The sequence below is a fragment of the Diaphorina citri genome, unplaced genomic scaffold, assembly GCF_000475195.1.
Source record: "Diaphorina citri unplaced genomic scaffold, Diaci psyllid genome assembly version 1.1 scaffold47, whole genome shotgun sequence".
NCBI classification, from domain to species: Eukaryota; Metazoa; Arthropoda; class Insecta; order Hemiptera; family Psyllidae; genus Diaphorina; species Diaphorina citri.
The window spans coordinates 393,773-420,487 of NW_007377484.1; the positions used below are offsets into that span (position 1 = coordinate 393,773).

Sequence of the window (26,715 nt, forward strand, 5' to 3'; positions counted from 1 at the left end):
TTTTTTTTTTTTTTTTTTTTTTGTTCTACCATTATATTTGAGAGCTTTTACGTCCACAATGCTTCTCAAGTGACTCCGTACATACTGGGTCGCGCGTGGCTTGGTTTTTTTTTTTTTTTCAAGCAGAAGACGGCATACGATATCGGTCTCGGCATTCCTGCTGAACCTCTCTTCCGATCTAAAAAGTTAGGTAAATGTAATAATTTTCCCTCTTGATTTTTAGTTGTTTGACCGGGTCGATCATTTCCATGTTACAAATTTTCGGAAATCGAAGGCGAGTGAGGTGACCAAATGACCACTACGCCATGGGTGCTCTGACTGCTGACTAATAATGAGAATTTTTTAATGGTTTTTTTTTTTTTTTTTTTTTTAAGTTCAACAAGTAGGTAAGCAATCAGAAATGGTGGATGCGCCTCTTTTACTGAAATGGTGGATGTGTCTATTTTACTGAATTCCAGGGGGAGCGAAGCTCGGCCAGCTTTACCTTTTTGGTCATTTTTCATGAATAATAAATCCCTATCCTGAGTTTCGTAATAAAGGATGTTTATCTGATCCTGGGATTATTTGACAAGAATATTCTGTACCTACTTGTTGTGTGGGTTTTGTTCAAAGGAATAATAAAGTATGTGCATCACTCACCTTCTAGTTTCATTCCGACTTCCAAACACTTCTGGAATCGACAGAATGGACATCTTTTCCTCTGCGTCTTGTCTATATGACAACTCCTCTCTGCCACACATGTATACACCTTCTTGTTTTGAACTGTACGCTTGAAGAATCCTTTACAAGATTCACAGGTTAGTAATCCGTAATGATAGCCGGATACTTTATCTCCACACACCGGACACAACTCTTCAATTCCTTCCTTTGTGTCCGGATGTTCCGGCGTGGCGGCTATTGTACTCGTATGGAACGGATGGTAACTAATGCCGGCGCTGGAGAGGTCCATGTTGGTTGAGCCGCCCCCTGGTGATTGAAACAAATAGGAATTGTCAACCATGTTGTTAAAGTTATACCCGGCACCCCCCGCACTCGCTGATGTGTTGTTCCCTAGCATGGGACTAAGTTGAGACGACTGGGTATCATTATTTGAGTGCTGCATCTGAGGGGTTTGTGCCCCGGTGGCTGCACTATAGAATAGAAGAATAGAATAGAATAATATTTATTTGTAATTAATGTAAGTACATTTTTACAAAGGTTGACAACATAACATATAACATTATAAGAAGAAAAATTACAAACTATACTCTTAAGCAAAATAATTGTAATAAATTTGAAAATAACTAGACTCTGGAGGAACACAAGATAAGAAACCTTAGGGTGGTAGAGACGAGACCTGTTACCAGGCCAAAAATAACACAATGTCTAGCGAACAGACAGACACATTTGATGAAATAATCCAAACAAGGTGTCACTCAAATAATGATACTTCCACAAGAATTAGATAAGAAACCTTAGGGTGGTAGAGACGAGACCTGTTACCAGGCCAAATATAACACAATGTCTAGCGAACAGACAGACACATTTGATGAAATAATCCAAACAAGGTGTCACTCAAATAATGATACTTCCACAAGAATAATAAATCACTTCACTACAAGTAGAATATCCACAGGTATATTGTACGTCTATGAGGGTAATCCAATGGGCGAGTTTTGAACACAAATGTGACACAAGATTTTTATTTAATTGTAATATCTGTACATCATACAATATTTACACAATGTTTTAATTATTCACAAATCATTTAAACCACAACGCTCAAAATAAAAATAAATATATTTAAAATTTACAAAAATAATAATTGTTAGCTTAATAAACGGTAACTTTTAATTAAAAGTAGATAGTTATAAAAATATATTATTTTTTTTACAGAGAACACTTCTTCCATTATGTCAAATAAATATTGAATAAAGAAAACATTTAAACAAAATTCAAGCTGAACATTCAGCTCCTAATAAAACATAATTAAATAATAAATTAAGTTAGAGAACACACGACGTTTATTTTGGGGGTGAAAAAATTTAATTTTAAAGAAAATTTCCAGGAGTATTATTGTTGTTAAAAAAAGGAAAACTTTTTTAGTGGTAACTGGCTGCACTTGTACTCATGTACATGCTTGGGGTTTGACTCTGTTGATAGACAGGGGGAGGAGGCATTTGGTTTGGACTTTGTGAGCCCTGGTTGTGACTATTGGGACTGAGTGAGAAGTGAGACATTGTCAGCGAGGACAAGGACTCTGTACCGTGCTGATCCATACTGATAGCAGGGGGAGGAGGAGGAAGGGAAGGAGGAACACTAGATAAGAAACTACGATTATAATAACACGTTTCCTCAAGTAAAGTCCATAGATAGAATGTAAAATAAAGCTCAAAACGCTTCAGAGCTTATTTTTGGACATCGTCGACAACGTACGAGTACTTGTCTACATGTTAGTAGAAGCAAAGTTTGATAATAAATCCAACCAGCCTTGTGGAAAGGCTCTACAGTTTACAGTTCATAGGAGAAAATTTTTTTATTTAGATTTATTATAGTGTGCCAACAAAGGAGAAAATTAATTAATTCATTAAATTGAATTCAAAAGTGAGTAAAGTGACAATAAATTTAATGCCCCTCCTAGGACTTGACAATGGATAAGAGGCTACTTATGAGCAAATTCCCAAACGAAAAACAAGCTCGCAGATACTCTATCGACCCACTGAGAAAAAGAAAAAGAGAAGGACATGAAAATAAACTCTTGGTAGAAATAGAAACAGAGGAAGACGCACACCATACAGGAGGAACAGGAGGAGAAAGAGAAAGACTCATTGGAAAATGAGCCACCCATACACTAAACAAAAGAAAAACCTGAATATCAAAGTCAATATGTGGAAATGTACAAAAAAAATGATCGCAGAACAAGTAAGAGAAAAACATTGATAAAGACATCAACAGAAGTAAAGGAACATAAACATAAATATCCAAAGAAAAGCAAAAGTAGGAATACCTTGATCCATGGTATCGTACAAGGAAGATCTGTAAAGGGGAAAGAGTATTACAGATAAATCATAAGGAATGGAATTTGCTTTGTCCTACAAAGATAAGCTGAAATTTATGTTCATTTCATTTTCGGTGGTAACTTGGAAAGGAATCAAGTGCTGGTATTGTGAATTAGTAAATTTTAGATATACCTACACTAACCTCCATGATTTTATCTACATACATCGTATACTTAGTTTACTTTCCGTGTACATAAGTATATGATAAAGAAAACGTATACCTACGATTATAATAACACGTTTCCTGAAGTAAAGTCCATAAACAGAATGTAAAATAAAGCTCAAAACGCTTCAGAGCTTATTTCTGGACATCGTCAACAACGTACGAGTACTTGTGTACATGTTAGTAGAAGCAAAGTTTGATAATAAATCCAGCCAGCCTTGTGGAAAGGCTCTACAGTTTACAGTTCATAGGAGAAAATTAATTGATTCGTTAAATTGAATTCAAAAGTGAGTAAAGTGAAAACAAATTTAATGCTCCTCCTATAGGACTTGACAATGGATAAGAGGCTACTTATGAGCATATTCCCAAACGAAAAACAAGCTCGCAGATACTCTATCGACCCAAATTAATTCATTAAATTGAATTCAAAAGTGAGTAAAGTGAAAACAAATTTAATGCCCCTCCTATAGGACATGACAATGGATAAGAGGCTACTTATGAGCATATTCCCAAACGAAAAACAAGCTCGCAGTTACTCTATCGACCCACTGAGAAAAAGAGAAGGAGGAGGACATGAAAATAAACTCTTGGTAGAAATAGAAACAGAGGAAGACGCACACAAAATTCAATTCAAAAGTGAGTAAAGTGAAAACAAATTTAATGCCCCTCCTATAGGACTTGACAATGGATAAGAGGCTACTTATGAGCATATTCCCAAACGAAAAACAAGCTCGCAGATACTCTATCGACCCACTGAGAAAAAGAAAAAGAGAAGGAGGAGGACATGAAAATAAACTCTTGGTAGAAATAGAAACAGAGGAAGACGCACACAATACAGGAGAAACAGGAGGAGAAAGAGAAAGACTCATTGGAAAATGAGCCACCCATACAACAAAAGAAAAACCTGAATATCAAAAGTCAAAATGTACAGAGAAAATAATCGCAGAACAAGTAAGAGAAAAACATTGATAAAGACATCAACAGAAGTAAAGGAACATAATCATAAATACTAAACAAAAGAAAAACCTAAAAGTCAAAATGTGGAAATGTACAGAGAAAATAATCGCAGAACAAGTAAGAGAAAAACATTGATAAAGACATCAACAGAAGTAAAGGAACATAATCATAAATAGAAGGAGGAGGACATGAAAATAAACTCTTGGTAGAAATAGAAACAGAGGAAGACGCACACACTACAGGAGAAACAGAAGGAGAAAGACTCATTGGAAAATGAGCCACCCATACAACAAAAGAAAAACCTGAATATCAAAAGTCAAAATGTGGAAATGTACAGAGAAAATAATCACAGAACAAGTAAGAGAAAAACATTGATAAAGACATCAACAGAAGTAAAGGAACATAATCATAAATATCCAAAGAAAAGCAAAAGTAGGAATACCTTGATCCATGGTATCGTACAAGGAAGATCTGTAAAGGGGAAAGAGTATTACAGAGCAATATTAGCCGGAAGCATTTTGTTTCATAAAATAAAGATATTTATAAAAGAAAAGAAGAGGGAAGGAATGAATATTAAAGCAAGGAGATATCGACATTTTGTAAACACAAGCCTGGAACACGTGAGTTTTTTGAAAATTTAGAGAGTGAAGTTTTTACAGATGTAATCGGTCTTGTAAATACATACAACTGGGAGAAATTCTATAAGCCTTAGCCTAAATCGATAGGAAAATTAAGAAATAATAAGGAAGATGAGGACAGAACCATTTTTCAAATAGAAGATATGATCTAGAGAAAAGTCAATATTTTTAGTGGATGTGTCAAAAGTACCATATTTTTTTCAATAGAAGATAAGATAGAGACGCCAAAGTCAATATTTTTAGTGGATGTGTCAGAAATACTATTATTTTCCAACAATCAAAGGCAACAAAGATAAACAAAACGAGTTATCGACATCAACAGGCAATAAGAAGATATGATCTAGAGGAAAAGTCAATATTTTTAGTGGATGTGTCAAAAGTACCATATTTTTTTTTAAGATAAGATAGAGACGCCAAAGTCAACATTTTTAGTGGATGTGTCAGAAATACTATTATTTTCCAACAATCAAAGGCAACAAAGATAAACAAAACGAGTTATCGACATCAACAGGCCAAACATCAACACTATTCCCAACATCAAGACTATAAAGAACAAAAAATATCAATAAACAGTCTTGTAAATGTAAACTCATACCTAGATTCAGACAAGCGTACATTGAAGCATACAAAAGTTTCCTGCTAGGACTATGAGTTGCACGTGCAGTAGTGTAATTGATAAGCAAGATCCCGAGTACGTTCTGGTGATAGTGATAGTGAACTACAAACTGCATCACAGTGAACGTCATTCACAACTGCAGCAGCCTTGAGAAGAAAGTAGTTCGCCATACTTAATGAAACCAATTTTAAAGTTACACCACTAGTACTACCTAAGTACCTACATTGTTTTGTGAAATTGTCCTGAATTTATTTCGATTAAATTCAGCAAAAAGCCCAAAGGAACGTTTAAATGATTGCGTATGATAACATTTGGTTTAGTTAGATATTTGGTAGCATATCTACACAAGCATTAGGCAGGTATGTAGCTAGTGTAGACGTCGTGTCCTTGATATGGCGAAGACTATTACCACACAGACTCGTCAAGGTGTTACCACTCACTATACCTGTATTATGTATTATGCTAGCACTTTCCTCGTGTCTAGAGGTGCTTGGTATGCTCTGAATGTGATGAAACTATCATTCTCCGGTGATTATGGCATAACAAGTTTAGTCAATTTCACCTGTAATGTTCTACAAGCTTTATAATTTGTGTATGCTATATTTTGATTATGGCATAACAAGTTTAGTCAATTTCACCTGTAATGTTCTACAAGCTTTATAATTTGTGTATGCTATATTTTGTTTGGACAAACAACTTCGGTTATGGGCGCTATCGTCTTAAGTTCAATAAAGTTTCTTCAATAAATCAATAGCTTATGAATATTTACTTGGATATAATAAATATGCATACCTCAGCAGTTGCTGAATTGGGGTCTTGGGCTTGAGCTTTGGCATATAGGTATTTCAAATGGGAAGAACTTAAAAATACCTACTTCATGTATAATGGTTTTATTCATAGGTAGGATTACTCTTTGTATGTTTTTCTAAACTTATAAGTAGGTATGTATTGTATTGTGCCTTTAAATGACCACCAAATAAAGGTTTATTTATTTATTTATAATAAATATGAACCAATGTTGATTGTTGATACTGTGGAACAATAGAGATACCTACATTATGATCCTCTTCAACTATTGGTAATATTTGAAAATACCTAAAATGTTTTAAATTAAAGGGGAAAACCCTTTCCTTGGAAAGAATTGAGAAGCTGAAACAATGTTGATTGTTGATGCTGTGGAACAATAGAGATACCTACATTATGGTCCTCTTCAACTATTGGTAATATTTGAAAATACCTAAAATGTTTTAAATTAAAGGGGAAAACCCTTTCCTTGGAAAGAATTGAGAAGCTTTGAAATGACTCTCCATTATGACCAAACAACAAATACATAGAACCCCTAGGTAATATTAGTCCAAAATCTAATTTTCAAAAACAGTACGTTTTAAGAAAAAGAAGCTTTTGTTACAAAGAATAAATATTGAATAAACAGTGAATTAAATTTGTCGGTTTCGAGATGTATAGAATTATTTAATTTTCGATCCGTTACCTTTGTTATTTCTTCTACACCCTCATAAAAAATTAATATTAATAAAATATGTATTATCTATCTACATTCTACATATTATCCAAATAATAAAAAGTCTACAGCAGGTGTTTCATCATTAATCAAATAAATAAAAAAGATTTCTCATAGCTACTCCATCGCAGTTAATTTCAAATTTATGAATTAGGTATTCTTATTTATTTATTGTATATTCTTTTAATCGATGTGGGCATTGTTAAATTCCGAAATAATTCAATACTTTTTTTCTCTTTTTACACTTATTAAAAAAAAAAAAAAAAAAAAAAAAAAAAAAAAAAAAATTAAATATTTTTTTTTTTTTTTTTCCCTTTTTAAAAAAAAAAAAAAAAAAAAAAAAAAAAACATGCAACTTCTAAATTAGGTACTAATAATTAAATATTTAATTAAATGCCAACTATTAATTATTAGTTAATTTAACTATTAGCAATAAAAAAAATAATTAAATATTTATTTTATTATAGAGATAGGCATTAATTTTAATTCTTTTGATAACCCTCTGTACAAGGTCCAGAATATTCTCGTGTATCTGTAATTTATCAAAATTGAAAAAAAAAAAAAAAAAAAAAATGGGAAAAAACTGAAAGTGAAATGATAATAATGGTACTCCTAATGATTGAGGACAATTTACCGGGACTAGGTTCAAGATCGTGATGCAAAATTTGATGTAGGGGCCATTCCACGAAGATCCTTCAAAATTTACACTCTGCACTTTGTATTTTTGCTTGCAGATATCTGAATTGATTAGAACGGACTGGGGAGCCAGCCGAAACTCTGACAACAGATTGGAGAAAACTTGCCAAGGAGCTTTTTGCAACAGATAGGTAAAATATCTTCATAGCAATGTTATAATCATATCTATTACTCAAAAGAAGCGTGGATTCTCCTGAAATTCGACTTCGTATTACTCAAGGATCCTTTCAACAAACAGGAAGTAACGCTAAATACGTCTGTAATATTACCACGAAATGAATTCGTCAAAAAATCCGAGACCCTATCAAAAAGTTCTCACAGACAACCAGACACCGAGCAAAATTAAACCAAATATATCACGATAGCAGATCATAATCAAAGTTACATATGTATACAACACTCGGCACAAACACACACAAAAATCTACTCTTGTGAAACAAGAACATTTCATCAACAGCCTCTACCACGATAGCAGATCATAATGCCATAATCAAAGTTATATATGTGCACAACACTCGGCACAAACACACACAAAAATCTACTCTTGTGAAACAAAAACATTTCATCAAACAGCAACTGCCAAAACAGAAAAAAAAAAAAAAAAAAAAAAAAAAAAAAAAAAAAAAAAAAACATCAACAGCAACTGCCAAAACAGAGAAAAATAAAAAAAAAAATAAAATGATAAATGAATCAACAAGGAGGAGACTTATACAGCGGAATCTAGGTTAGTGCTTTGGTAACGAGGCAACATGTTGATGCCAATGAGAGACAGATGTTTGTTAAGATGTGTAGTAATAAGCTGGTCACATGTGTATAGATATAGATAGTGTTTATCCATAATATATACAGCCCCTTGTGTAACTGACTGACTCACTCACTCACTCACTCACTCACTCACGTATACAAATTCTAACCCACTTCTAGATGAGCTAGGAAGATGCGGTTATGCGTGTGGTTTGGCGAACCTTGGTTTAAAACCAAATTCAGAACTTGCATATCTTCCATCAGTGTTAGTAGGAACACTATTGTGGTCTGTAGCTTCAACTGTTAGTGAGTTATTTAGTCTACCAAGTCATAAAAGAGTGGTTTCCTAGGGTAATAGCCATGGAATTTATACAAAGACCTTAGGATCTTCAGATTAGACTTGTGACATGTACGCCATTTTTACTTTATTGTAAATTGTAAATAAATAAATGTTGATTTATATGATTTATATGATTTTATTTTTCATGATCTTTTCCTACTACATAATATTACAAATGTACATATTTATTTGAATGTATATTCCGTTTTTGTATGATATATTACTGTTTAATTACACTTCTCTATGATTTTATTTTTCATGATATATTCCTACTACATAATATTACAAATGTACATATTTATTTGAATGTATATTCCGTTTTTGTATGATATATTACTGTTTAATTACACTTCTGTATTTCGGCTCTGCTCTCCATTGTTTGATTTTTGTAACTCGCATTAATAAATTTTCTCAAGTAATTAGTTACAAAAGACAACACATGTTTTCTTTTTTCCCCTCAGAACACAAATCAGTAAATGATATGTGCTATGCATAGTAGGTCGAGCATAATTCATTGTGCCTTATTTTCTTGCCTATAATGTCTACTATCTAGCCTTGATCATAATGTGTTGTCATTTCCGAACATCTCTTTTTAATGCGTGTGGTTTGGCGAACCTTGGTTTAAAACCAAATTCAGAACTTGCATATCTTCCATCAGTAGGAAGGTAGGAACACTATTGTGGTCTGTAGCTTCAACTGTTAGTGAGTTATTTAGTCTACCAAGCTCATAAAACTTCTGTATTTCGGCTCTGCTCTCCATTGTTTGATTTTTGTAACTCGCATTAATAAATTTTCTCAAGTAATTAGTTACAAAAGACAATTCTGTAGCTTCAACTGTTAGTGAGTTATTTAGTCTACCAAGCTCATAAAAGAGTGGTTTCCTAGGGTAATAGCCATGGAATTTATACAAAGACCTTAGGATCTTCAGATTAGACTTGTGACATGTACGCCATTTTTACTTTCTATGATTTTATTTTTCATGATATATTCCTACTACATAATATTACAAATGTACATATTTATTTGAATGTATATTCCGTTTTTGTATGATATATTACTGTTTAATTACACTTCTGTATTTCGGCTCTGCTCTCCATTGTTTGATTTTTGTAACTCGCATTAATAAATTTTCTCAAGTAATTAGTTACAAAAGACAACACATGTTTTCTTTTTTCCCCTCAGAACACAAATCAGTAAATGATATGTGCTATGCATAGTAGGTCGAGCATAATAATTCATTGTGCCTTATTTTCTTGCCTATAATGTCTACTATCTAGCCTTGATCATAATGTGTTGTCATTGCACATGTTTTCTTTTTTCCCCTCAGAACACAAATCAGTAAATGATATGTGCTATGCATAGATAGTAGGTCGAGCATAATAATTCATTGTGCCTTATTTTCTTGCCTATAATGTCTACTATCTAGCCTTGATCATAATGTGTTGTCATTTCCGAACATCTCTTTTTGCCTTGATTTCAAAAAAAAAGTCTCCAATGTTCTAAGATTTTTTTCTTTGTGTAAAACAAAAGCAAAAAAAATAAGGAAGATTTATATCATTTCATTGTCTTTGTTGCCTTTGATATTGTTTCCCTGAAATCAGTTTCCCCATGGTCATTTGAAAAATTTACTAATGCAGATAATATTTTATTAATTTTACATTTGATACAGTAAAAAAAAGAATATAAGACATCTTTAAAATTAATTTTCAATTATTCTGTCATTGTCAATTTTCTCTCCAATGTTCTAAGATTTTTTTCTTTGTGTAAAACAAATGCAAAAAAATAAGGAAGATTTATATGATTTCATTGTCATTGTTGCCTTTGATATTGTTTCCCTGAAAACAGTTTCCCCATGGTCATTTGAAAAATTTACTAATGCAGATAATATATTATTAATTTTACATTTGATACAGTAAAAAAAAGAATATAAGACATCTTTAAAATTAATTTTCAATTATTCTGTCATTGTCGATTTTCTATTCTATTTGAACAAAGAAGTGTCTCAGTGTCCTCAGAAGATTTTATATTTACAAATGCATTTTCCATGTTTTCGTATTCTTCAATAGTATCGCCATCATTATTGCTCATAAAAAAGCAGAATTCATGGTTGTCTTTGTTGCCTTTGATATTGTTTCCCTGAAAACAGTTTCCCCATGGTCATTTGAAAAATTTACTAATGCAGATAATATGTTATTAATTTTACATTAAATAAAAATAAATGTCTTTTCTTTGTGTTACTATATCACAACTTTGGTGCTCACTGCAGCATTGTAGGATTTTCCAAATACATATATCGCAATAATCCAGCTCCCAATTACCTACCATGCCGTTTTTTTTTTTCTTTTTATTATTTGTATAAAGTGTGATTTTACCATATTAGTCCATTTAGAAAGACTGCAAATTTCGTTTTAACTGCACATAGTATGTACTTGGACTACTTTATGAATGTGTTATGTATAATAAAGAACTGTAATGAAACATTGAACATCTCAGAGAGACTGAAAGAACACAAGACAATCTATTTGACCATCTGGTTGCCTGGCTCCCGAAAATTAATAAAAAACTAATTAACTATCCACGCGACATGCCTCACAAAAAGTGACGTCACTATATGAGTACTAAATGACCAATAGCATTAGAACTAACATTATTACATATTTTTTAGTAAGTGAAAATCCAAAGAAAAAATTCGGGAAAAATGAAAATTTCGAAATAAAAATCGTGTTGGTATGTAACGTGGTGGCGGCGGGGTATGTAAGGTACGGTACGAGGCTAATGCTACTACTCGGCGCTCTACACCACATGCAAGTGAAAGTGACGCTGCTGCCACTGGTGGGGGGACTCGTGACCTACTTACCACTAACACGCGGGAGGGGGGTGGGAGCACTTGCCCTACTGACCTAGTTTTTACCCCCTTTTTTTCGTTTCCACCCACCCCCTCCACCAACCACCCAACCTAACCTTCCTTCGGTTGTTTTCCCCCGCGAGCACACAAACACAAACCGAGTTTGAACTAAAATAGAGTTTGCCAGGGGGGCACATTGTAATCATTTTGCTGAATTTTGTTTAAACATTAACACAAAATCCTTTGATCTTCAGGGAACTCCAAAATGAAAACCGGGAGGATGGGAAATAAATTTATTAACCAGGGCGCAAATCGGATTCAGCGAAGTCGGGTATCCCTCGGGAATAATAAGAACCACTTGTTACCTATATTATGATTACTGGGTCCGGGATACAATGGGTACATAAGACGCGCGGCGTCGGTGAAGTGTGTACTAGGACTAACAGATCCTGATATTACACCGGCGATTAGCAAAGGTTCTCTGATTGGGGAGGATTATTTCCATGATTTGATTTTAAGCAGATAAAAAAAAGTTACCGTTCATCAGCGAATTAAAATTAGTATGACAAAATAAATTCATTAAAGAGATGAAAAAAATATAACCCAAACATATACTCGTACGTACAATATGCCTGCAAACATAAGAACATCATCTTGAAAAAAAAAAATATTGGGAGAGAAGCAAACCAAAATGATTACTCTCTCTCTCTCTCTCTCTCTCTTCTCTCTCTCTCTCTTCACTCTCTCTCTCTCTCTCTCTCTCTCTCTCTCTCTCTCTCTCTCTCTCTCTCTCTCTCTCTCTCCTTAGTTTGTTAAGTTCATCATTTGTAATCCTTATATGAGCAAAATGATTTTCAAACTGGTCGCATGATAAAGCTTATGGCTTATGAGAGCTCCAAGCAATACTATACTGATGCTATTATAAGGTAACATAAGCTAGCTTAACACTCTTGGGAGAGAAATGAGACAAAATCAATTTGGTTTGCTTGTCTCTGGGGGACGAAATGGTCTACAGAGTAATGTTCAGATTTACAGTTCAATCCAATGGAGAACGGAAGGGGCAATCTGAATTCAAACTTGGTTTAAGTTCGTGTATTGGAATCTGATTGGTTGATATTAAACTTTTGAGCCAATCAGGTTGCTTCACCCAATTTCTATTAAACCATTAAGTTTACATACATGGAACCAATTTCTATTAAGTTTACATGGAACTGTAAATCCGGGGTAAGGGGTAACTTTAAGTATGTACCTACATAAGACCTTTCAAGTTTTGAAATCATATCTAAGAATAACAGATTGCAAGTCCAACAAGTTAAGAACCATAGTGCGTGGTTGGTGCCTGGACGGGTGACCGTCTGGACACATCATGCGTTGCTATTTTAGGGTAAACTCAGACTCGTGAAGTAGCTTAGTAAATTAATAAAATATTTGAATGTATTGTATACTGTACAGGGGGAAGAGGCAAAAGACCCTTCCCCACTTAGAGGCCAAGCATTCAATCAACTGGTCAGCAAAAACAATAAGTACACAATACATCACGTTCAGGACAGATACAGATAGATTGTCTAAATTCATAATCCATGACATAACAATCATTTCCACATGAGGCTCTGTTTGTTCTTCGCAAACTTTGTCCCAGAGGATGATGATGATGATTGTGATAACGCTGTTCATGATAATGATATTGATGATGGAATGATAATGATGATAATGAGAGTGATGGAATAATGATAATGATGATGGAATGATTAAAAAACCAACAAGAATGAAACGAAAGAACAAGTAATAAAAAAATGATAATGCTGCCCGATTCTATGTCAAAGTCGCATGATAAAGCTTATGAGAGCTCCAAGCAATACTATACTGATGGTATTATAACGTAACATAAGCTAGCTTAACACTCTTGGGAGAGAAATGAGACAAAATCAATTTGGTTTGCTTGTCTGGGAGACGAAATGGTCTACAGTCTACAGAGTAATGTTCAGATCTACAGTTCAATCCAATGAAGAACGGAAGGGGCAATCTGAATTCAAACTTGGTTTAAGTTCATGTATTGGAATCTGATTGGTTGATATTAAACTTTTGAGCCAATCAGGTTGCTTCACACAATTTCTATTAAACCATTAAGTTTACATACATGGACCCAATTCCTATTAAGTTTACATGGAACTGTGAATCCGGGGGGTAAGGGGTAACTTTAAGTACCTACATAAGACCTTTCAAGTTTTGAAACCATATCTAAGAATAACAGATTGCAAGTCCAACAAGTTAAGAACCATAGTGCATGGTTGGTGTCTGGACGGGTGACCGTCTGTACAGTGTACACATCATGCGTTGCTACTTTAGGGTGAACTCAGACTCGTGAAGTAGCTTAGGAATTGGTAAATTAATAAAATCTTTGAATGTATTGTATACTTAGAGGCCAAGCATTCAATCAACTGGTCAGCAAAAACAATAAGTACACAATACATCACGTTCAGGACAGATACAAATAGATGGATTGTCTAAATCCATAATCCATGACATAACAATTATTTCCACATGAGGCTCTGTTTGTTCTTCGCAAACTTTGTCCCAGAGGATGATGATGATGATGATGATGATGATGATGATGATGATGATGATGATGATGATGATGATGATGATAATAATAATGATTGTTATAACACTGCTGATGATAATGAGAGTGATGGAATAATGATTATGATGATGGAATGATTAAAAAACCAACAAGAATGAAACGAAAGAACAAGTAATAAAAAAATGATAATGCTGCCCGATTCTATGTCAACACCTCTGAAAAGCAGTTCAATTCATCATTTCATGGAATGCAGAAGAAAGAAGACACAGTTTAGGAAACATTGAAAAGTAACTTTCAAGATGACAAGCGAACAGAAAGACAGAACAAATTTATTAAATGAAGATTTTCATTTATTTAATTCGAATCCCATTAAAATATCTCATTAGTGTCTCTATTCCGGTAAAGACCTTAGGGTGCATGCAACGGTTGCAATTGCAACATTTCCACTCTGGATGTCTCAACTAATTTCTAATAAAGAAAGTGTCTGTAAATATGTATGCTGTATACTACTTGTTTCTACTGCTCAGATGTGACTCAGAAAGTCTGTGCAACCAGTAGATACTTTACCTGAGAGCTCGATAGTTTGCCAATATGGTAAAAAAAGACACAGAACCGAAGACCTAATTGAGTGAGATTTCATTATTCAAACGCAAGAACATTTGCAATTGTTCTTTCACTGATTTTTCATCACTGAATTTGAAAGTTAGGACCACACGTAGGACCGAAGATAATTTGACTTGAAGTTCATACTTCATACCAATCATATTGAGAACATCCACTTCCATTTTCCCCGAAACCAAATCCTTCTCGTGGAAGTGAGAGGGTTTCGGTTAGGTTCCAAGTTCTAGAATATGGCAAACTGTGCCAGGGCTACGCTAAAGCTAGCAAGTTTCTTGCAAGTGGCATTGAAGTTCTCAGAAGTGTACATAATACTACTCATAATGGCATGTACATACGTATGGAACCATTGCTACTCTAAGGTAGAAGCACGTAGCATACCTGACAGCTTATAGGATCATGCAACCCGCTGGGATTTTGGAGGTCTTACGGTAAGGTAACAGTCTGTTATACCACATCTCACATCACTTCCAAACCAAACAGAACCACAGAAAAATAACTACTAATAATTCAACAGTACCTACATACAACAAGTTCAAAATAAATAATAAGGGATAAAATCGATTCACCCTCAAAGGAAATTATTGAACGACAAAACAACAAGGTAGCGATTGATCAAAATTGAATTTCACCAAAAAAATAATAATAATAATTTCGCACTCTAATTCACGGAGCAATCCACTTTATATGACCCGAAGATCGAAAACGCATACGTACCTGAGGTCATTAAAAGAAGCAAAAGTGAAACTTTCGAGTCTCCAAATCACGGAAAAAGCAACTATAGAAAACACATCACTGTTAAAACTCGGTCCTTTGCAGAAACCAGAACACTTTCTACTGACGAATTTCTCAAGTCAACAATGGAATGGAACACAGAAACAAGAACACTGAAGACTGAATCGCAGCCTACGATAGCAACAGCAAGGATCAACACTATAAGGTGGGGAGAAGCGGATAAGCAGAGCAATCCAATTATTCAATCAAATCCAAATTCACAATCAACATAACTCGAATAGTTTGGGCTGCCGGTCTCCTGCGTACCACAACTTCCTTTGTTTTGTCAACACACCATACCACCTCGTCCCTATGGACTTGTTCAACATATTCCTCGTCTCACATGAAGTCTTGACTCCAGAACATAGCTTTTGTACATTATGAGATTCAGAAACTTTCTGAAGTTCCATAAAGATAAACGTTTCTTCATAAAGAACAACATCGACAAAACTCAAAGGTCTCCCGAATACTAAGATACCTCTATCGTAGGAACTTGAACTATTTTTGTATCAGATTTACATGAAAAACCAAAACGACTAGAGAATGGTATTGAAACAGCACAAGACCGAGATGGAGTAGGAGGTATTGGGTTCTCACGGCCTGCTTCAAACCAAGGAGTTAATAAAGAACTATATCTGAGGATAACATGAAAAACAAAAACGACTAGAGAATGGTATTGAATCAGCACAAGACCGAGATGGAGTAGGAGGTATTGGGTTCTCACGGCCTGCTTCAAACCAAGGAGTTAATAAAGAACTATATCTGAGGATCTCCCTACTGGTCATTGGTCATAGAGTACCTACTGGTACTTCTGACAAAGGACTCATCAAGCTAAAACCAACATTAAAAAAAGGAAGATCGTACTGATCATAATCACCATAACTTCATACCTATACCTAGCCAAGTCTTGCCTGAATGTAGGTAGGTATGTATCATACATACAAAATGTATGTGGTACATACATACATAATGTATGTGGTATTAGTCAATGTTCTGACTCAAGTACTGGAGGATCCAAATGACATGATGATGATTTAAAGTGCATTTCCATGTGCATCCGGAAAATACGATCTGATCATAATCACCAAAACTTCATACCTAGCCAAGTCTTGCCTGGATGTAGGTAGGTATGTATGTGGTATATGTTGTAGTCAATGTTCTGACTCAAGTACTGGAGGATCCAAATGACATGATGATGATGATGATGATGATGATGATGATGATGATGATGATGATGATGATGATGATGATGATGATGATTTAAAGTGCATTTCCATGTGCATCCGGAAAATACGAACACTTTTATTTTTCCTGTCTGTGAGGATATGAATAATAGATGTACTTCTGACAAAGGACTCATCAAGCTAAAACCAACATTAAAAAAAGGAAGATCGTACTGATCATAATCACCATAACTTCATACCTAGCCAAGTCTTGCCTGAATGTAGGTAGGTATGTATCATACATACAAAATGTATGTGGTATATGTTGTATTAGTCAATGTTCTGACTCAAGTACTGGAGGATCCAAATGACATGATGATGAATTAAAGTGCATTTCCATGTGCATCCGGAAAATACGAACACTTTTATTTTTCCTGTCTGTGAGGATATGAATAATAGAGTGGAAATTCAAACTGATTGATGTGAGCTTTGCACTCTGCTTCATTATAAATGGAAATCCGTCAACATTACTGAACACATCGTCTGGCAACCAATAGTCTTCATTTCCGCGATTAACATCTGGGATTTCCGAGACTTATGAACTGAAATGCCCTGAACAAAGATTACAGAGGGAAAATTATGAAATTACCTAATTGGAAAATAAAAACACTTCATTGATTAGAATAGATAGCAGCCCAAGAGGAACTTATGTATCGGTAAGTACTCTGTCTGTACCAAATCTCAATTTCTTTGGTCCTAATCACGGGAACTTTGGTCCTAGCTGACAATGTCACATGCTAGACAAGGCACAAACCAATACATTTATTAAACTGGATAACACTTCACACTTGAGATATTTCGAGTATACAAACAATATTATAACTGCTACAAGAACCCCATTCCCCCAGTTATCTTGAAACCACAAGCTTTTATCCAGGGTCCTCGGGAACACAAATCTTCCTCTTTCACGAGACCAGAACATCTCTCGAGGATTTTGTTTACAGTCACAATCATCAAGTGGATGTGTGTTTACATGATAAAATCCTTCCTTCAGATCTGACGTCTCTGATAGTGGTTGACGATAACCATGACCTAGGAGAAATTAGGGATTTCTGTGCACTTGTACCAGTTTGAACCATTTGCCAAAACATTACAAAAAGCCAAATGAAGAGCTGATTCTTGCTTCATCCCATCTTTAGGTTAGAGTCCAGTGTAGACTGCAGACTCTTCTGGTGCGGCGTAGTCTCCAATGATATTCACACGTTAAATAACAGTTTAACATGAGAGTATAGACCTGCGGATGGGGGATTCAATAAATTCTAGAGAACAATCCATAAAATTGGTAAATTTCAGGCAGCCCAAAAATTCGAATTTCCAAGAATAACCAATTGAAAAAAGCCTCGAAATTTGAAACTCTTCAACCATTCTCCCCCTTATGTAATGGACGTGATTGTATGGATTTGTTACACAGACTGCCAGTTCACTCTGTTTCTATCCTCTATCGTACTTTTTAGACATTTTATGCTTTGATCCAAGATGAGCTGTGAGATTGTCAGGAAAGCTTCATTTCATTTCATTTGAAGACTGTCCACTTCTGTATGACAAGCCCCCATCATACTCGACTGGAATATTATGAAAGGAGAAAACACGACCTGTCCTCGTACTCAGACAAGCACATTGCTTCGCTTCCTTGGTGAATATGTAAAATGTAAATGATAACAACCTTTCAATATTTGACCAACACTTTGGGATAATCTACGATGAGTTTTGTTTTTGTTGAAATTTCGAACTTATCAGCTCATACTCCTTCACAATAAATTCAAATAATTTAATTCGTTGAGTTTGAACTTTGAATAAATAACTAAGGTCAATCAAGCATTCGATTTCAATTAAAACAAACCAAAAATAGAAACAAACAACATGCTTTTAAAAACAAAAAAAAAAAAATCCAATTTACAAGAAAATACTTTCAATTTTCTGATTTCAGTATCTAAATTCTTTGAAAATCCCCAAACCTCAGATATCGATCACAAAGGAGTTTCCCGAAGAAACCACCTTCAATTTTCAACACCTCTCCAATCAAACATTCATTACGTCAACACATAGGTATAATAGTGAACAATAGATCCAGCCAATAATAGAATAGGGCTCTATAGAACAAAATACTCAATAGGTGAACAAGAATTACGCAATTTGGTTACTTTTCATTTCTATAGGCACTTTGCGTAACCAATCCTTACAGGTAACCCAGCTCCTAACAGAAAGAAAACAAACTGAAATTTGTGATACTTGTCTTCAATAAATTCTAAAGGATAGCTCCAAAATCTTCTATTTTAAATGTAGGTTAATTTTAATTCGATTATGAAATCAGGGCTTGGAACGACTTGTTTATACATAATATTTATTTACGAAGTAATACAAAGAGAAAAAAAAAGGTTTGAAAGTAAACAAACAACCCAATTACAATAAAAAATCATTTCGTTCCATTCTTTCAGTTGAATGCTAGCTAGTCTCAAAGACAAAAGGCCAGGGTGGAAGATTTGGAACACATTGGAAAGACACTGACCTAAATTGTGTTGAAGTCAAGCGAGAATAATGTAAAAGGATAAAAGACACACAAATTACTCGGATGACCCAAAAGTGTCAATCACTAAGGGAAGAGCACCAATATCATCAATGTGCAGGCCAACCCGAAACCATTTCACTTGAAATATGAGCTTTCCGTGTTACCAATAAAACTTTCATACCCCTCGAGTTGAGATTTTCCGTAACCAAGATGGCGTATGGGGGGGACAAGTTTGTCTATAATTATAGCTAAATAGCTCAATACACAGCGCCTTCCACTTCATACGATGCTGTCACCTTGACAAGAACCACACCATCAGCGTCAGCTCAAACACATTCGACACAAAATTATTACTCGGATGACCCAAAAGTGTCAATCACTAAGGGAAGAGCCAATATCATCAATGAGCAGGCCAACCCGAAACCATTTCACTTGAAATATGAGCTTTCCGTGTTACCAATAAAACTTTCATACCCCTCCTCTCTCATTTCTAAAAATAACACAAAATAGAAAACTTTTTTTATTATCTACTTTGGAATGTCAGGGCGACCTTTTCATTTACTACTCGTTTTTGTAGAAACCGCAACACTTTCTACCGACGAATTTCTCAAGTCAATAATGGAACACAGAAACAAGCACACTGAAGATCGAATCGCAGCCTACGATAGCAACAGCAAGGATCAACAATATAAGGTGGGGAGAAGTGGATAAGCAGAGCAATCCAATTATTCAATCAAATCCAAATTCACAATCAACATAACTCGAATAGTTTGGGCTGCCGGTCTCCTGCGTACCACAACTTCCTTTGTTTTGTCAACACACCATACCACCTCGTCCCTATGGACTTGTTCAACATATTCCTCGTCTCACATGAAGTCTTGACTCCAGAACATAGCTTTTGTACATTATGAGATTCAGAAACTTTCTGAAGTTCCATAAAGATAAACGTTTCTTCATAAAGAACAACATCGACAAAACTCAAAGGTCTCCCGAATACTAAGATACCTCTATCGTAGGAACTTGAACTATTTTTGTATCAGATTTACATGAAAAACCAAAACGACTAGAGAATGGTATTGAAACAGCACAAGACCGAGATGGAGTAGGAGGTATTGGGTTCTCACGGCCTGCTTCAAACCAAGGAGTTAATAAAGAACTATATCTGAGGATCTCCCTACTGGTCATTGGTCATAGAGTACCTACTTGTACTTCTGACAAAGGACTCATCAAGCTAAAACCAACTTTAAAAAAAGGAAGATCGTACTGATCATAATCACCATAACTTCATACCTATACCTAGCCAAGTCTTGCCTGAATGTAGGTAGGTATGTATCATACATACAAAATGTATGTGGTACATACATACATAATGTATGTGGTATTAGTCAATGTTCTGACTCAAGTACTGGAGGATCCAAATGACATGATGATGATTTAAAGTGCATTTCCATGTGCATCCGGAAAATACGAACACTTTTATTTTTCCTGTCTGTGAGGATATGAATAATAGAGTGGAAATTCAAACTGATTGATGTGAGCTTTGCACTCTGCTTCATTATAAATGGAAATCCGTCAACATTACTGAACACATCGTCTGGCAACCAATAGTCTTCATTTCCGCGATTAACATCTGGGATTTCCGAGACTTATGAACTGAAATGCCCTGAACAAAGATTACAGGGGGAAAATTATGAAATTACCTAATTGGAAAATAAAAACACTTCATTGATTAGAATAGATAGCAGTCCAAGAGGAACTTATGTATCGGTCAGTACTCCGTCTGTACCAACTCTCAATTTTTTTGGTCCTAGTCATGGGAACTTTGGTCCTAGCTGACAATGTCACATTCTAGACAAGGCACAAACCAATACATTTATAAAACTAGATAACACTTCACACTTGAGATGTTTCGAGTATACAAACAATATTATAACTGCTACAATAGTGCTACAAAAACCCCATTCCCCCATTGTTATCTTGAAACCACAAGCTTTTATCTAGGGTCCTCGGGAACACAAATCTTCCTCTTTCACGAGACCAGAACATCTCTCGAGGATTTTGTTTACAGTCACAATCATCAAGTGGATGTGTGTTTACATGATAAAATCCTTCCTTCAGATCTGATGTCTCTGATAGTGGTTGACGATAACCATGACCTAGGAGAAATTAGGGATTTCTGTGCACTCGTACCAGTTTGAACCATTTGCCAAAACATTACAAAAAGCCAAATGAAGAGCTGATTCTTGCTTCATCCCATCTTTAGGTTAGAGTCCAAAAAATAAAAACACTTCATTGATTAGAATAGATAGCAGTCCAAGAGGAACTCATGTATCGGTGAGTACTCCGTCTGTACCAAATCTCAATTTCTTTGGTCCTAGTCACGGGAACTTTGGTCCTAGCTGACAATGTCACATGCTAGACAAGGCACAAACCAATACATTTATCAAACTGGATAACACTTCACACTCGAGATATTTCGAGTATACAAACAATATTATAACTTCTACAATAGTGCTACAAGAACCCCATTCCCCCATTGTTATCTTGAAACCACAAGCTTTTATCTAGGGTCCTCGGGAACACAAATCTTCCTCTTTCACGAGACCAGAACATCTCTCGAGGATTTTGTTTACAGTCACAATCATCAAGTGGATGTGTGTTTACATGATAAAATCCTTCCTTCAGATCCGATGTCTCTGATAGTGGTTGACGATAACCATGACCTAGGAGAAATTAGGGATTTCTGTGCACTCGTACCAGTTTAAACCATTTGTCAAAACATTACAAAAAGCCAAATGAAGAGCTGATTCTTGCTTTATCCCATCTTTAGGTTAGAGTCCAGTGTATACTGCAGACTCTTCTGACGCGGCATAGTCTCCAATGATATTCACACGTTAACTAACACTTTAACATGAGAGTATAGACCTGCGGATGGGGGATTCAATAAATTCTAGAGGACAATCCATAAAATTTGTAAATTTCAGGCAGCCCAAAAATTCGAATTTCCAAGAATAACCAATCACTCTTCTGGTGCGGCGTAGTCTCCAATGATATTCACACGTTAACTAACACTTTAACATGAGAGTATAGACCTGCGGGTGGGGGATTCAATAAATTCTAGAGGACAATCCATAAAATTTGTAAATTTCAGGCAGCCCAAAAATTCGAATTTCCAAGAATAACCAATTGAAAAAAGCCTCGAAATTTGAAACTCTTCAACCATTCTCCATGTTATGGAATTTCGAATCAAACTCTTACCCACGATTCTCCCAATATACCCTGACCTAAACCACGGAACACATTATTAATGTGCTCCTCACTCGTGATGATTAGGTTTCCTCGTTCCTCTTACTCATAAACTCTTTCTTCTTTTCTTCTCCTCGAGGGGGTTTGTTACAGGTAGAAATACTGGAATATTATGAAAGGAGAAAACACGACCTGTCCTCGTACTCAGACAAGCACATTGCTTCGCTTCCTTGGTCAATATGTAAAATGATAACAACCTTTCAATATTTGACCAACACTTTGGGATAATCTACGATGAGTTTTGTTTTTGTTGAAATTTCGAACTTATCAGCTACTGGCTCTGGCTAGAAGCTTCGTACCTATAAGCTTAACCCATCCTCTAAGGCTGTTTGCCCCTACACCGAAGCCTCGGAAAAGGCTTTTTGATCGATATTGTCTGCAACAGAAAGTCTTATAAATCATCTTAAGAAATGTTGAGTGCTGATTAGCTTTTCTACTTTCTTCCCTTCTTCTATAGATCTCTTCATTACGATAATTCCCTTGGATCTTTCTACCAAGCACCTTGAAATCCGGAGATCTAAAAATCCCTTGAAATGAATATCGCCATAGTAATCTGAGATCCAAACTAGAAGATTCCTAGATTCGTACCAGCTTAACCCAACTTTTAGTGCCCCTAAGCCTCCGAGTGGCCTTTTTTATTTTGTATGGAGTTATGCATCCAACCTAGAAACGAATAGAAAGAGAGAGCACATTACGAGGAGGCTAGGATGATAACGCTAGTTTTTTGATTAAATCAGAGTGAGAGAGTGAGAGACGGGACCAAGGCATTATTATAGTAGGTGTAGAGGGATAAGGATAGAGAGAGTCCATGATGGGTAAACAGGTATTTAGATGAAGATAGGCCCATGTGTGTAGGTACTGAATATAAATCTACCCTGGCAGCCTCTTCTATCCCATACATTGGAATGATTTTCAAGCTAAGGTCATATCAGACTTGTATATTGTATGTCTTTTCGCTGAGATTCCAACTAGACACATTTTCTCCTAGAATACACGATCACCCAATTTACTAATCAAGCACGACGTTGCTTAACTTCGGTGACCTTACTCGCCGTGTCCGGTTTTCACTATTTTACATTTTGTACTACGATTTAAATGCCTACATTTTGCATAGATCTTGGAAGTGCCACATCTGCCACATGATTGCAAAACACAAATATTTTTGTTTTCATGTTTTTACAAATCATAGATGATTTGACACCGAAAGGGTAGCGCGACAATTCATTGTGAACTTCTCATAGATATTGAAGAGGTTATGAGTACCGTGGTGCAGGTACATAACCTAAGGAACAGAAAATTGTTGAGGATTAACCCTTTGGTAAAAATTCAACCTAGAACACCCATTGTTCCCCATAATGTCAGTTGTTTTTGATCCATATCTGAGGAAGACAGGTAGCAAACTAAAAGATTTTAAATCGAATTCCTGGATTCAGTATGACCAATCCATAGTCTCGGTAGTGTAGTTGTCAAGGTATTGGACTCATAACCAAGAGGACTGTGGTTCGAATTCCAGCAGCGATGTTAAAAAAAGCGAGTCGGAAAAGACAATTTGTTTTCGAATCCTTTTGTTTGTTTGTTTTTTTTTTTTTTTTTTTTTTTTTTTTTTCCATATGGGTGTCAGACTCATAACCGAGAGGACTGTGGTTCAAATTCCAGCAGCGATGTTAAAAAAAGCGAGTCGGAAAAGACCATTATTTGTTTTCGAATCTTTTTTTTTACCGATCTTTATGGAAATCAACCCGCAACCTCTGTGGAGTTTGTGGCCTCCGAAATAAAAGTCGACTCTCAAGTGGCCCCCCTACCCCCTACATTCATCAAAGTTGAAAATCCCTGGACTAAATACATAAAGTATTACTTGCTTCTCATTTGACTCGACAGTGGCCCCCCTACCCCCTACATTCATCAAAGTTGAAAATCCCTGGACTAAATACATAAAGTATTACTTGCTTCTCATTTGACTCGACACTAAAACGCTAGACTTTATCACATGGATTTCAGTTCTCACCAGGGTGAGTATACCTTGGAATGACCAGCAGTCGATATTGTGTGCAACATTCACTCATCCAACACCAAACTGCGCTCAAGAGGGAACTTTCGTTTTAATTAAGGATAATCCAGATAATTTGATTTTGACTACAAAAAATTCACGACTGGTATCCTCCCTGTTTAAAGTCCCCAGCCAGACTCGAACCCTCACTTGTCTTCACCCTTCAAAACGTGATGAACTTTCGTTTTAATTAAGGATGATAATCCAGGATACCTAATTTGATTTTGGCTACAAAAAATTCACGACTGGTATCCTCCCTGTTTAAAGTCCCCAGCCAGACTCGAACCCTCACTTGTCTTCACCCGTCAAAACGTGAGCCAAGCTTCCAGATGTAAGCCAAGCTCAACGTTGCTCAACACCAGTGATCCAAGGGAACTAGAGTATCTAGACAACGCATCAGCGCCTCGAGCCACGAAACAAACCAAGTATGGATCAACAACTAATGGTGCCAACTAAATTTTGAGACTAGTTCCAAATACCATACATGCACATGGTGCCGAATATGTTACCCTACTTCCATCTCTGCCATTAGATCAGACCAGACTATAATAATCAACGAGGCTAAACTTATTTCGTCTGATAGAATCATGATCTTTCTTATTCAATGCGAAAGTCGTACGTTTTGGGATTAGTCCCATGTCCATGTTTCATTAAGGAAAATCTCTAATATTTTTGGCAGTCGAAGCAGCTAGCAATTGTCTAAGCAAGCTCGATTTTCCTGGACTGCAGGTCACAGTGTGGATTGAGTCGTGTAGATATTTGCTTGGAAATGTTATGAGCTCTGTTTTAAATCGAATACTAAACAGTGTTGAAGGATCTCATGGAAGAAATCCTTGTCAGGAGTTGGAGGACTCCATGTCAGGTGTATGGCTTGCAGTAACAGGGGTCTCAGCACTGTTCTGTCTACTCCACTATGTCATTCAAAAAACATTCAGATCACCCATCAACATACTCGCAATATAAAGAATCCCTCAGCCTAAAAAAAAAAACTCCCAATGCACAAAACGCTGTTTGTTCACCTCATCACACCAACAACCATTTCCAGTAGAAGCAAAGTAAGAAACAATATCAAACCCCATCTCCCCACCTTACCTTACCGTCAAGTCGGTCGGCATGAAATCACATCAAATAACAAGCAAATCCCTCGCACAGAAACACAGGAGAATGGAGAAGAGATTTACAATCTTGATGCTAAGGTGTTTGTTATCCACGGAGCATGCCCGGAGTAGTCTTCGAACCGTCTCAGAGGTTAACAAACGCTTTGACATGAGCTTATAAAATCTTTATAACGAAACAAGAGGATGAAGAACGAGATGAAGAAATTGGAAAAGGATTATGTGATGAACGAAGACAAGACGTAATCCGGAACCCATTGTCAATATTATTACCAAGTGCCTCGGGTACAAGACATATTCATAAATTAATTTTTTTACAGTGGTAATATTGCTTTAGGTTTCTTAACAGGAGGTAGCTTTAAAATTGCCCTTACGAGCTCCCTGATATGAAATGAAACTGAAACCATCAGGCATAAAGTGATGGGTGTAAGACGCGTCCATTTGTTTGTTCCAATATGAGAACACTACTTGTAAAACATGAAGCATCTATGTAGATTCTAGCTAGATTGAATGGAATCAAAATACCTGACTTCCCTTCTGTCAGGTCAGAACTGTATAACTGACAGAAGGTACGAGGTTCGAGACCATCCAGGTAGACCAAATCTAAAAATACAAGCACCCCCTCCACCCAATAAATATTAATAATTCACAGATAAGTGAGATAAATTCTTTACAAAACCATTTCGTCCATTTCTTTATCAGCGCTATACCTGAACACACACAGCACACTAGAAAGAAGAAAGAGAAATCTAAAAAAAGAGAGAGAGGACACAAAATCTGAACTACCCTAACAATGTACAAGCACGTACACAAAGGCATCAAAACGAGAATTGATAAAGGTGGAGAGGTAAAGCCGGAGGAAGTTAGGGTTGGTAAGGGAAACGGAGAAAAATAAAAATAAAAACACCTGTATCTCTATCTCTACCCTTCCCTGCAACCCTGCTCCCTGAGTGTGGGAACTAGGTCAGGTGGTGATGTTATGTACGAAT

At 35.8% G+C, this 26,715-nt stretch overlaps 1 protein-coding gene across 1 annotated transcript in view; it reads right to left on the reverse strand.

Moving 5' to 3' along the window:
* LOC103515231 (nuclear hormone receptor FTZ-F1-like) overlaps nucleotides 1-2,304 on the reverse strand; it is a 104,929-nt gene extending 102,625 nt beyond the window's left edge. The window contains exons 1-2 of the mRNA XM_026827780.1: nucleotides 2,103-2,304; nucleotides 640-1,132 (exon numbers count right to left, since the gene is read on the reverse strand). Of these exons, the coding sequence (XP_026683581.1) occupies nucleotides 640-1,132; nucleotides 2,103-2,258 (649 nt within the window). The 5' untranslated portion in view covers nucleotides 2,259-2,304. The remainder of the gene's footprint in view (nucleotides 1-639; nucleotides 1,133-2,102) is intronic.
* Nucleotides 2,305-26,715: the final 24,411 nt, after the last annotated feature.